At 38.6% G+C, this 13,218-nt stretch overlaps 1 protein-coding gene across 4 annotated transcripts in view; it reads left to right on the top strand.

Annotated features, from left to right (window-relative positions):
* The window catches only part of KCNIP4 (potassium voltage-gated channel interacting protein 4), a 434,206-nt gene that overhangs the window by 99,897 nt on the left and 321,091 nt on the right, over positions 1-13,218 (top strand). The window contains exon 1 of one of the 4 annotated variants that reach the window (XM_089524730.1): positions 7,347-7,733. The exons of the other annotated variants lie outside the window; for them this stretch is intronic. Coding sequence (XP_089380856.1) covers positions 7,646-7,733 — 88 coding nt within the window. The 5' untranslated portion in view covers positions 7,347-7,645. Of the gene's footprint in view, positions 1-7,346; positions 7,734-13,218 lie in introns of those variants that run through there. 4 annotated transcript variants of the gene reach the window in all.

The following is a 13,218-nucleotide window of genomic DNA, read 5'->3' on the forward strand; positions in this document are numbered from 1 at the left end:
TCTGAATTGATTCAGTAGCATCTTCATACTACTAATGATCCTGATTGTTACTGCTTTTTTAAAAAAAAGAACTACTAAGGGGTCCAGTGCCAAATGTACTGGTTAAGTGGGCTTTTTGCCACACACACACCCCCACACACAAACTGCACCAATTGTGATCGGGGTGAGTGTGAACATCATGGAAATAAACTGGTTCCAAACTGGTTTATTTCCATAGTGTGAATGGCCCTGTATCATTTGGCACACATTTTTTTATTCTAAAAATTTCAACTTTAATAAAATAAAAATCTATTTCTGATGGCTAGGAAGATACACGTGAAAGTTTGTGGACAATGTCCGATAATATCCCAAGAGTCAAAATGTTAGTAAAATAACTTTTCCAGGATATTAAACATACACAGACCAGAACTCTAGAGTGAATTATGCAGACTAAAATTTTTGCACAAAAATAGTTCAGTGTGTGTAATTTATATAAGTTGCTGAACATAACTTTTCTTATTGCAGCTTTTATTTTCAAGAACAAAACTTTTTAAAAGCACAAACTGTGGATGTAGGGTGGTTAGTGGAGTACCAAATTCAAGCAGTTTGTTACAAACTTCATTGAGACTGTGAAATCTTGTATGTTTGTTTAAAGCATCTTTTTAATCATTTTCTTCAGATAAAATCTTGCAGAGCAGCTTGCATATGACTACTAAAAACAAGAAGCCTTGCCAACAAATGTGCAGGGAAAGAACCATAACATAAAAGGAAAAGAAAAGGAAAGAGGCAAAGGAAACAAATGGACTTAGAGGTCCTATAAATGGGACAAATGTTGCTGATATTGGTGGTGTTTTGTGCTGTAGTTGTCATTTTTTTAAATGATGTTTCTTTTGTCCCAGACTGTTCAGTATCAATTCCCAGCACCAGCAACATTTTATTCCCTTCCAGAGGATGTGTCTCCCTTTCCCACATTCTAAAAAAGCTGGAGAGGCTGCAAGTGGATGCAAAGGCATCACCAACCAGAAGTAAGTTGGGAGCTCTGCTGCGAGAGCTTTGCACAAAGTTAGTTACTTTAGGGTACCACTTCTTAAAGTTAAATAGTGCTCCTTATAATAATGATCAGCTAGAATGAAAACAGTTAAGGGAGAAGAAAAGCCAAATGGAGCTCTTTTTTTAGCAGATCCAACGAAAGGGGCTTGTTTCCAATCTTTTCCGCTTCTGCAACCTGATAAAATTGATGCTGGCAAGCTAAAAGTGAGAAAGGGAAGAGCGGATGGGATGGATGTTCAGCACAACTGGTCTCCAACACACAAACCAGGAGTGGACAACTGTGGATAACTAAGAGGTCACATTATCCCCAGTGAGAACTTGGAGAACTGCACTCTCCATCACATCCACTACTGAAAAATAAATAAATAATGTCCTCTAGGGCACATGTAGGCATTCCTACCATTTGCATAGTATATTTTATTTTATTTTTGTCTTTCCTGGGCCCCTAGAAGATATTTTGTAGCAATTTTCAGTTAAATGAAGTTTTTGAAGATATTTGCAAAAAAAAAATGTTTTAATCCCCAGTCTAAATATAATGGAAATGCTCTCTACACCCAGAGAGTTCATTTGGGCACATTTTGGACCAAATAAATACCCCCCCCCCCCATACAGAGACAAGTTCGCTTGGGGGGGCACAAACATTACTCTGTGGATCTGCATGTGGCTTGTAGGCCACATTTTGCCCACTCCTGACACACACTCACACTCTCTTTCTCTGTTGCATCTTGCTGAAATATACTGGACAATGATTTTGGATCACTGTTTTCATTATAAAGGCTGGGTTGTTTTAATGAATTAGAAGTTAAAATTTAATAGGATGGGGGTACAAATGAACCTGCAAGTTGTACTTCTGTGTACAAGTCCACCCCATTTTTCATCCAAAATTCACAAAACAACTATACCTTTATCTGTTTACCAGTTCCAGAAGAACATTTAACAACTCTGGGCTATGGACTGTGATGCTGTGTACACCATTGGAAATGACTTTATGATAAACTAATGATGTATTCATGAACATCATGTGAGGCTGGCACAGGAACTGACTTGCAGAACACAGATTGAATTTTCCTTGTCATTATAGAGGGTGGTAAACCTGATATTTGATATATAGACTGCAGAATGCTCCAGGTGCCAATACTGGCCAAAGTTGTTACTAATGCACCATGACACCTAAGGTCCTCTGTCATGGCCTTTAGGTCTGGAGGCACGTCTGCAGACATATATATCCAAACATACTCTAAAATTGCTTATCTGAATCATAATCATCAACTATTAGGCCAGTATAAGGATGCCTATTTTATTTTTACATCCCAGGTTTTAATCAGAATCAGAGAATTCCCCTCCAATACCCCTTCCAGCCAGTCAGCTCCACAATTCCTTCCTATCCTCCAACACTGTCCTACTGCTCTTCCCTTTGACCCAGCTTACTAAACTTGCAGAAGGAACAGTGATCCTCTTGCAGAAGGGAAGGAGGTTTCATGTTCTAATATTCTGCCAGGTTGTGGTAGTCTCTAAAGCTGCCTCCATACTGCAGAAATAATCCAAATTGATACCACTTTGACTGCTGTGGATCAATGCTGGGATTTGTAGTTTGTTGTGGCACCATAACTTTCTGACAAAGAAGGCTAAATATCTCACACAACTATAAACCCCAGAATTCCACAGCATTGAGACATGGTAGTTAAAGTGGTGTCAACCTGGATTATTTCTGTAGTGTGGATGCAACCTAAGAAGGTTGTTTCCAATGGGCTTTCATCATGATACCATTCCTGCATCTCTAGAAGAAGAGCTCTCTTTCTTTGCCATTTCCCAGAGCTTACTCTTATCCCTGGAACTGGCTGTTCTAATCTGGTGAGATCATATATCATAAAATAGGATTATGAGGGAGCAGAAAGTGGTCTTGTTAGGAAGTGATTGATGAAAGTACTAATATGTAGCAAGGTGAAAATACAGGACAGGCTAAACAGTGCTCTGGTTTGCCTTGTCCCTACAGCAATGTATTCTAAGCATTTGGGGGGCCTTCCTTGTATGCATTATGCAAAAAAGACGAAGAAGAAAAAGGACATATATTTGCTTTCATTAATTTTTAAGTATGGCTGCCTATCTGGAAATAGTTGCTGCAATGAAATAGCATGCTATCCACCTCACCATGTTGAAGAGAAAGACTATGATGAGGGACCCATCTGCCTGCTCTGTCTGGTCCAGATACTAACAATGAATTGCTTCATGGCATCCATTCTTCCTTCCTGCAGTTCTTTATCTTTAAGCCTGACCTGGAAGGAATAATAATAATTCAAATAGGAGACATATTCTACCCATCTGCCTGCTCTGTCTGGTCCAGATACTAACACTGAATGGCTTCATGACATCCATTCTTCCTTCCTGTAGTTCTTTATCTTTAAGCCTGACTTGGAAGGAATAATAATAATTCAAATAGGAGACATATTCTAACAGAAGACCTCTTTAAGTAAACTAGGATACCACCTGGGTATATAACATTCTACCTCTTAACACCACACTGTCTTCATCCTCCCACCTCCACCTTTGTTTTTAAATGTGTTTATAACATTGTCCTTTCTTCACTTAATGCTTCGGCTGTTCATACTTTTGTTGTGCTTTCTTCCCTTTTGTACCCATATCTCAACTTCTCCACTGTATTGCTTGATTTTTCATTGTGAGTCTGCAGCCAAAGGAACATCTTTTTAAAAAGTAACCATTGTGCAGCACGTGATTATTTTAAGCCCTTTATAAATGAAATATTATGTTGGTCAGCCCATGGAACTAAGTCTTTGACTTTCTTTGACTGCAATTTTGCCAGAAAGATACACTGACAAAGGTCTCATTCAAATTAGAGCATATATCAAATATCCATAAATGTTTTAGGTGATTCTAGGCTCTTGAAGTGGCACAGTAGACATGTTCCAGCTAAAATCATCTACTTTACATTACATTCATTTCAGTGCAAGAACCGAGCACATCCTTAAATCTTCCCCCAGTGACACATTGCATTGTGAAAGAAGATAGGAAAATCAATAGATAAAGAAATGGAGTGTGCATTTAATTTAACACTATGTAAGAGCAGGACCTTATATGAAAATGTAAAAAGATCTGTACATCCATCATTCTTCACCAACCACAGTCAACGCATAGTGTTTATTATCAAATAACATGGTCATATTAAAAGAAAAGCTAAGTTCCATTTCAATGTGGAGTTGAAATTATTAGGGGTCCAAAATATTTAACTTTAGTTCAGGCCTGTGGTATTGGGTAACAGAGACTATTAATTGTGAACTGTTGCTGACAGAGAATTAAAGATGCATAGTTGTTTATAGATTTCTGACTGCAGCTCTCCTCTTTCATAATATTATATTAACTACATATTTCATTTATTTGTATATCTTTACACATGACATTGATTTTCCAGTCTTGTGCCAGAATGCATTATAATTTTATAGCTAACTTTCACTGAAACTCCTTGCCTTAAAATCCTCCTTCTTTATAGAAGGTTTGTTAATGCTCATTCTTTTATAAAAAGTGTTTTATTTTCAGAGTTCAATTACTTTTATGCTCTCATCCCTTTATGCTGTTGGTTTTTTACTTCTTCAAAGTTCAGTTACTTTTATTCACTTCCTATGAGTCAACAAATGCTGCCTCTCATTTTTTTTTTAAATTCAGATCTTGTTCTCCAGGTTATTTATAACATCCTCCAATCTAGCATTCTTGGGCATCTTATATCCTCTCTAGTAAATAATGGATGAGGATATTAAAAGAGCTAATTTGGTTCTTGTCCATCAAGTGAACTGCCATTTATCATTCACTCCGTTCTTTTGTCTTTGCCATATTTAGCACACATGATAGCTCTGTGAGAATCAAATTGTTACTAGAAGGCAAGAAGACTTGTCATGATCAGAGCACGTGAAATAGCTATCATATGCTGCCCACTTTCATGGCTGCCATTGAGGAAATCTACTTATCTATAATGGTCTGTGTGGGTCTCAGTTCCTGTTTCATCACTTCCTCATAATATATAAAGCTGTCCTAAGTTTATTCTTTTTCAGTATAATCCTGTGCATGTCTACTCAGAAATACAGCTCACTGAGTTCAGTGTGGCTTGCTCCTAGGTAAATTATGGAATAACAATGGACAGTTACATAATGTACAATGTAGAAATCACATGTATGGGAAAGAACAGAAAAACATTACGCTCAATCAACTAACTGAATTTAGTGAATTTTTCAAGAATTCTAGAATCAGTAAGTATAAGTCTATGTTGTAACAGTAATTCTAACTTGTTGATTCATAGGACTTGTAGTAGCCATGGTGACACAGTGGTTAAATACAGTGGTTAAACGTACTAATTTTTAGTACTAATTTTTACTGTCATCGGACCTAATATTACCATTTAAATGTTGTCTCCATTTACTTTGAAAATTTTTCTTTTGGCAAAACAACTGAAGAATTATGAGGAAAGTCATTTTAACAAAAGTCATCAACATCTTCAGAAAACTTTTCATTTTTCTGTTTGGTCCAATAGACAATAACCATAAAACAACCCAGGCATTTTTACAAATCTGGAAAAGAATGATAGTATAACAGCACTGAAAATATTATATGCAACATTTCACTAATACATGGAATATACTGGGGTGTGCAGTTGTCATTCTACCTTATTGTTTGTTAGCTTACATTAAAGTTATTTCTATACTGCTCTTTCATCCTCTTTATAGGTGGTTTACAAAAGTTAAACTATGGATAAAACATTTTTAAAAATACAAATTAATATCAGAGTCGTTGAGTTGTAGAGATGGTCAAACTTTCAACATCACCGAAGAGGAAACCGCTGACCCACTTTTTAAGAGTAGGAACCTTTTTCAGTTTACCTGAAAAAGAAAGAGAAGAAGATTACATTCATAGATTGGGATGCCTCTGGCTTTTCAGATGTTAGAATGTTAGAATAGAAGTAGGATTAGGGTAGAAAAATATATTAGAGAGGTTCGCTATGGGCCCAAACAGACAGGCCAAAATAAAGCTGCTTCGGTCATTTTGGAGGTTTGCTATTTAAATGATGCATGCATCTTAAGATGCTAGAAGCTGTGCCAAAGCCACAGTCCACTCTTTAGGACTGAGGTAGAGGTCTTCAAGCAGCTGACCTTTATTTTTAGTCTCATGCTCCCCATCCCTGGGTCCTAAATTAAGGCATCAAGCTATGGAGGAACAAATGAGGCAGTGTGGTAAACACCTGGCCAGGAGAATGAGCCTTCAAGCCAGGCATGAAGACACCATGGTTGTCCAGAAGTTGTTAAATTCTTTCCCCATCACATTCAGGTAGTATGGCCAGTGGGCAGGAATGATGGGTGTTCTTGTCCAACAGCCTCTGTATAGTGTCAGGTTCTGACCCTTTGGTTTAAGCTCACTACAGTGCAGAAAAGAGGGGCATCTGAGCTTCACTATATAAAGTATCCACAGAAATGGAAAATGTGACATTTGCAATGGGAGGTGGGGACTATATTGTTCACCAACATACCTTCATTTCTACACACACTGATAGGGGCTTTTAAAAATATATTTTATATAACTGTGAAACATGTTCATGTTAATAGGGTTTGGCAACTTTGTTGTAGCAGAAGCAAGCTCTGGAAGCATTTCTCTTACAACTTGTAACTAGTAACTGGATAGTTCATGAAGCAGTATTTGCATTATTGTACAATAATTGGAGTGTGGTAGCTTTTTCTCAGTTACAACTTTTCTATCCTTTGGAATTGGCTGTGGACTTTGACACAAGCTTTTGCATTGTTATTTAGATCAGCACTGCTGCTTTTGCAAGAAGGGGAAAAAAACCCATCACTTTGATTTTTTTTAAAAAATCTGACAGGTGAAAATTTTATATGGACAGTTGTATATTGTCTTACTGTGACTGAGTAGATAACCCGACCTTGAGCAGCTGCACATTAATATTTTCCCTGTGCATTAGGACTGTTGAACAGCTACATCCCCCTGGCAATTCACTGGCTCTGTAGCATATTCATTCCCCCACCCCTCAAATGCACACAGACAGATACTCTTTATCTCTTGAAAAATAGAATTCAAATAGAATGCCCTGCCCTCTTTTCCCTACCTGCTTACATGCTGATTCATTGATGAGGACAAATTCCTGTGTGTAGAGTTGGGCTTGCAGGCGCCGCCTCTGACTAAATGGTCTGTGAGGTTGCAGCAGTATCTGCTATAAGGAGGCTGCTGGGGAAAGTGAACCTTTGCTATCCTGTATCCAGTTGGACTACAAGTGTTCATCGTACCAGACAGCCTGTCTGTGTAATTGGAAGAGGACCAGAGTGTGACCATCCTGTTCAGCATCCCACTGTCTGTTCAGGATTTGACTGGCAACATTTTCTTCGTTTGCTTCTACTTCTTTTTCTTCCCCTCTTTTCCTCCTTTAAAAGAATCACCCTTTTTTTCTCCCCAAACAAATCCAGAGGAGTTTGTCTGGCTTTAACAAGGCAGCTTCTGAAAAAAGGCAGACAGTGATAGAAACTGGGACAGAAGTTCTCTGCCAGAAAGTATTCACTTTTATTGGCAGAAGTGGTTTGGCTCTCCTCTGAGGAGCCTCTTTTTGCGTAAGATGAGTGGATGTCGAAAGCGGTGTAAACGCGAAATACTGAAATTTGCCCAGTATCTTCTCAGGCTAATCACAGGTTCTCTCCATACAGGTAATGAGAATTATTTTCTTTATTGTGGAACTGTGCAGAGTGATAATGTTATAGCTGTCTGTATACACAGTGATTATTTCACTACCCTGCTTCGTAGTAATCTTCATCAGGTAAAATGGTAAAGACAAACAGTATCACAAGTGTATTTATGGAGATGTTGGTTCCAAATAGTGCCGGAGCTGTAAATTGTGGTAAATCATATTAAAATCTTTAATTACATTCAAATCACAACAGTGCTGTTAAATATGTCTACATGTTTGCATATTGTTTGGAGAGGAGCATATTGAAAAATGTGCTCCATTATGTTTCCCTCGGTTGCTTGGTTTATAAAGGCAGACTTTAATATATGAATGATGTTCATGTTATCTTAGTTGGCAAGCAGAGCTGGTCTTGAAATATAAAATAGATGATGGATGTTAACATGACATTAAAATTCTATCAGGAAGAGTTTTTGAAAAGCCTAGGTTTCAGAATATTTGAAGTCTGTGTAATTCCTGTAATCTCTCTCCTGACAGTGGAGCCCTTGGAACTAGGTAGAGGGGTGTGTTCATGTGCATTTGTGTGCTTTTGTGCTTATGTTGATTAATCTTGGCTAAGGCAAGTGAAAGTAGTGGCTTGAGGATCTTCAAAGATTAAAAAAAATGAGTTTTAGAAAATAGCCCAGATATTCTTCTAAAAAAGACTTCTGAAAAGATAACCTTCACCATTGGGACACGGAAGCAGTAAGACATTTTTTGTGAGATAACAAATAGCCTAATTTATAGGGTGCTATGACATCTTCCAGCTGACTCTAAAATATAAAGTCATATTTTGGAACAATGTTTTTTTCTTACTCTTGTTGAGAACATGAATTTGACTTGTGCTTGAGAGTGAAATTTGAGAACTCTGTCTGTGTGTCTGTGTATGCAGATATACAATTTATAATTGCACACCCATGTGTATGTATTGATGAAACGGACTACTGTGTGTCAAGCTGTAATATGTTTGATCTTGCTGCTATGAGACATCACCTTGGAACATGATGGATATTTAAATGAAATACCAAGATTCTTTTTTTTTACTGTACATATGAAATACTTTCTATTATCACCTTGGTGTGTATATAACGAAAAGTTGGTTAAAAACATACAAACCTTTTGCTGACATTTTTTGTGTTGACCTTTGACAGTTTTGATTCTTTTTATGGAATTTGGTATACTGGAATATGTTCACTATAAGCATGTGCTAAATTCCTGTTATCATTGCTGGTAGAATTAAATTTCCATCTCTTCCCCCCTCCCCCCGGTGTTTTTAACCACAGCAAGTCACAATTTCAAGTATGTCCCAAATGTACGTTTTATCATAGCACTTTAGGCTACAGTAATTGTCAGAGCAATAGGGACTAGGACCAGCAATTTTCAGGCCTCTAGATGCAGACTAAAGAGTTCCCATGAGGTATTTCCAGACTTCTTGGCAGTCCTGCCCACATAGGAGACCCATTGGTCTCTCTTCATCTAGTAGAGTTCTGCAAATTTATGACTTAAGCTTGTACTTTTCTGGGCTTTAACTGGTTGGCTGTCACCTTGACTTTTATTCCTCAGGTTCATGTCTCCAGTTCTTTTTCCTGCCATCTCTTTAGATTGTTTTTGGCTATGAAGTGTAAATGGTGAGTGCAATCTAGCCAGATTTTAAGAAAATTTTAAAGTGCTGTGATTGAAATAATAAAGCATTAAACATCAACTTAATTCTGTCACTAAAGTCAAGAGGAACCTGACAGTGCATGATTTTGTTTGGATTGTAACTCTTAGATTCAACCATCTCATAGGGTGGTTGTGACAATTAAAGCTGGGGTACCTGCCACCTTTAGCTGGGTGGAGTAAGAATTTCATCAATATTATTAAACAGATTCAATCACTCAATCTGTTTATTAAACAAATTGATTTTGGCACTAAAGTATTTTCCAACTGCAAATTATATTTGGGTCTGAAAAACCAATAACTCAAAAGATTTTGTCACATATTGCTTATGATGCTCATAATGTATCCCCTCCCCCCAAGATCCACCCAAAAGCTACCAGCTGCTTTTCTCAGGCTTAAATCCTGTTGTTAGTCCTTACCAGACCCATTGAATCAATGGGATTTCTCTATATTCTGACTCACCATTCAATAATTGGTCTGGAAACCATGTACTATGAGGAGAGACTTAGGGAGCTGGGTATGTTTAGCCTGGAGGAGAAAAGGTTAAGGGGTGATATGATAGCCCTGCTTAATTGTTTGAAGGGGTGTCATATTGAGGAGGGAGCAAGCTTGTTTTCTGCTGCTCCAGAGAATAGGACCTGGAACAATGGAGTCAAGCTACAGGAAAAAACAAACAAACAAAACTACACCCTGAGGCCTGCCAATCGCAACAGAACAGTACATATGCAAATCACTCCTACCTTCCCAAGCTCACACAATATATGCACACGCACACGCACACACATACAACTCTTTTCCAGGCAAGCATTCTCTGAAGATGCCAGCCACAGATGCTGGCAAAACGTCAAGAATAAACTCTTATAGAACATGGCCATATAGCCCGAAAAACCCACAAAAAACTATGTATGCCAGCCATGAAAGCCTTTGACTTCATACAGGAAGAGAGATTCCAGCTCAACATTAGGAAGGACTCCCTGATAGTAAGAGCTGTTCAACAGTGGAACACATTCCCTTTGAGTGTGGTTGAGTCTCCTTCTTTGGAAGTTTTTAAACAGAGGCTGGATGACCATCTGTTGGGGTGGTTTGATTGTGTGTTCCTGCATGGTAAGGGATTGGATTGGATGGCCCTTGAATATTCTTCCATTTATATGATTCTATGAATGGGTCTGCTCTTGTTGTTGTTGTCATATAAGCAAAGAAGGGGATAAAGCTGTCAATTTTTAAAAGTAAACTAAACTAACAGAACCAAACACAGACCACATGTGGAGCTGGGAAATGGAGGATTTGCAAATATACAGATTATAGACAGCACTGAAATATACTGACTGCTTTCTTGGTGTTAGGCAGAAAGGAGCAATAGAGCTGTATGTCACCAGCATATTGGTGTCACTTATCTCCAATATGTGAATGATGTCTCCCAGTATAGACATAGAATAATGGGGGAAAGATGGAAGAGAACCTTGTTGAATGTTATATATGAAAACCCATGGTGTTGGATATTTTCAAGGTATGTCCAATGGGAAGGATTAGAGCCAGTGGGATGTGGTCCACCCAGTCCAGCAGAGTAGAATAGCATGAACCATTGTACAGTCGGTCCTTCTTATACACGGATTTTTTATACATGGATTCAAGCATACACGGTTTGAAAATGTTACAAAAAAGTATAAATTTACCTTGATTTTCCATTTTTTATAAGGGACACCATTTTGCTATGTCATTATATTTAATAGGACTTGAGCATACACGGATTTTGTTATACACGGGAGATCTTGGAACCAAACCCCAGCGTATAACAAGGGTCCACTGTATTAGAAGTGGCTGAGAGGTCCATGGGAATTTATAGTATTACACTGTCCCCAATACAGATAATCCAGCAAAATAGTCAAAATTCCATATTCCCATTGAAATCCTAGTTGACTTGGGTCCAGCAAATCCATATCACCGAGTTGCAGTTGCAACACCTTCAATCACCTTGCCAAGAAGGATAAATTGGCTGATCAAAACTTCTGGGCTAAGAACAAATTTTGCAATAAATGCATTATTGCTGCCAGTGTACACAGCAGGGGGCAATCCTCTTCTTATAAAGAGGTACTAAACACATTCTTTTGTCATGGCATAATTTCTGCCCAGTGATGCAGTGCTGATTTTGAGAGTTACAGCCCTAGAAAGTTACTTTCTGGGGATATAACTTCCAGAATCCACACTGGGCCACTGATCATATTAGCTGAGTAGTCTGTGAGTTGTAGACCAAAGAGTGATGTTTTCTAAGCTTGAATCATGCTGGTCTGTCAAGTAGTTGGACAGGATATCTATCTCTGTCAATTCCTCCTTCTATCCTCACAAAGGTCCTTGTCCTCCCCTTTTGCCTATTGGCCAAGTGAAGGGGAGCAGGAAGAAAGAAAGAACCTAGGTGGGACTTCAAATTCTTTGATGCGATGAAAGCATGAGTTATTGCTGGAGCAAATTGCCTGCTCCTGAAATAAATTATTGCAGATTGAAATTAGCACTCATCAAGATGCAGCTTTAATTTCCAAAAAAAGAAACTGCAGAGATTGGGGGGGGGGGGGGAGAGAATAATGTGTAACATGTGTCTAATCAGTTTTAAAACTCTGAGCTCACTCCTTATCTGATAAGTTTCCATGGAAAACTCTTTTCTGAGTCCAGAGCAAGAACCTTCGATATCAGTCTTAATTAGAATGTGTAGCCTCTGGAAGACCTGCTCTTGAAGAACCATGCATTATGCATATAGAGAGCATTTCAGCCACTGCAAAGCACTTTGAAGCCCCATTGATTTCAGTTTGAGAGATTTAAGCATGTGCTTAACTTTCCTATTGAAATCAATGTGATATCAAAGTGCTTAACATGTTTGGCTAAATTATGCCTGTAATATCCTAACTGTATCTCCTAAATTCTGAATCTCCTAATATTAAAGATGTAGGAAGAACCTGAGCACATTTTGAGTTTTTTAGAAAAATGAAACAAATAAGAGAGGCTAAACAGACTAGCCAAAAGAGCATCGGGGTGGAGTGGAATGGCAGCCACATAATGCACTGCCCAACTCCACCCCTGAGCCACTGTCACGGTGCCCGCCTAACCAGACAGTGGGCCACATTGCGGCACTCCAGAGGTGCAGCAACTTCACACTGCATGCCAAAAAGGAGTGGCAAAAAGTGCCACCACAGCAGCAAGGGCACACTTTTTCTGGGCCAAAAAGAGAGGGCATTTTGCCTCTTCTTTTTGGTCTGGAAAAATGCTAGATCAGGGCCAGGGCATGTAGTTGCCATGGCCCCAATCTGGCATTCAAAGGGGTGGTGTGATGCTGCCCCTTTAGGGTCTTTTGCTTAGGCCCATTGTCTTTTGTTTAGAACTATTGCAGGAATGACTGTAGGTAGGGCATGTTATGGTAATTCTGGGTGGGAAGGGATGCTACTGTATCAGGAGGCTTGAGGTCCTGAAGATTTGCAAGAAAATAACAAACCTGGAATATCATGAGACCTTGAATGAGAACTGGAAATTAGCTTTATATAGGAGAGAGGCAGCTCAGATTAAACAGACAGAACAGTGATAGAAATATTTTGCTCTTGTTTGTCTAGGAAAATATCATGGTGGAATGTTCCCTCTTTATATGATGACCTTTCAGTCATTCACTCCTCACATGTGATAAATGGGATAAACACAAGTGAAAGACATGGAGACCATGCCAGCTGGCCATGCCCTGCTGGTCTAGTTCCCAGTATCTCTCCATTCAGGGGAATGTTAAAAATGTGGCGCACATGTAGATACATGTGTAGATCTGCCATAAAGTCAGG

The sequence above is a fragment of the Sceloporus occidentalis genome, unplaced genomic scaffold (assembly GCF_023333645.1).
Source record: "Sceloporus occidentalis isolate IW3139 unplaced genomic scaffold, rSceOcc1.0.p SCAF_5, whole genome shotgun sequence".
NCBI lineage: Eukaryota > Metazoa > Chordata > Lepidosauria > Squamata > Phrynosomatidae > Sceloporus > Sceloporus occidentalis.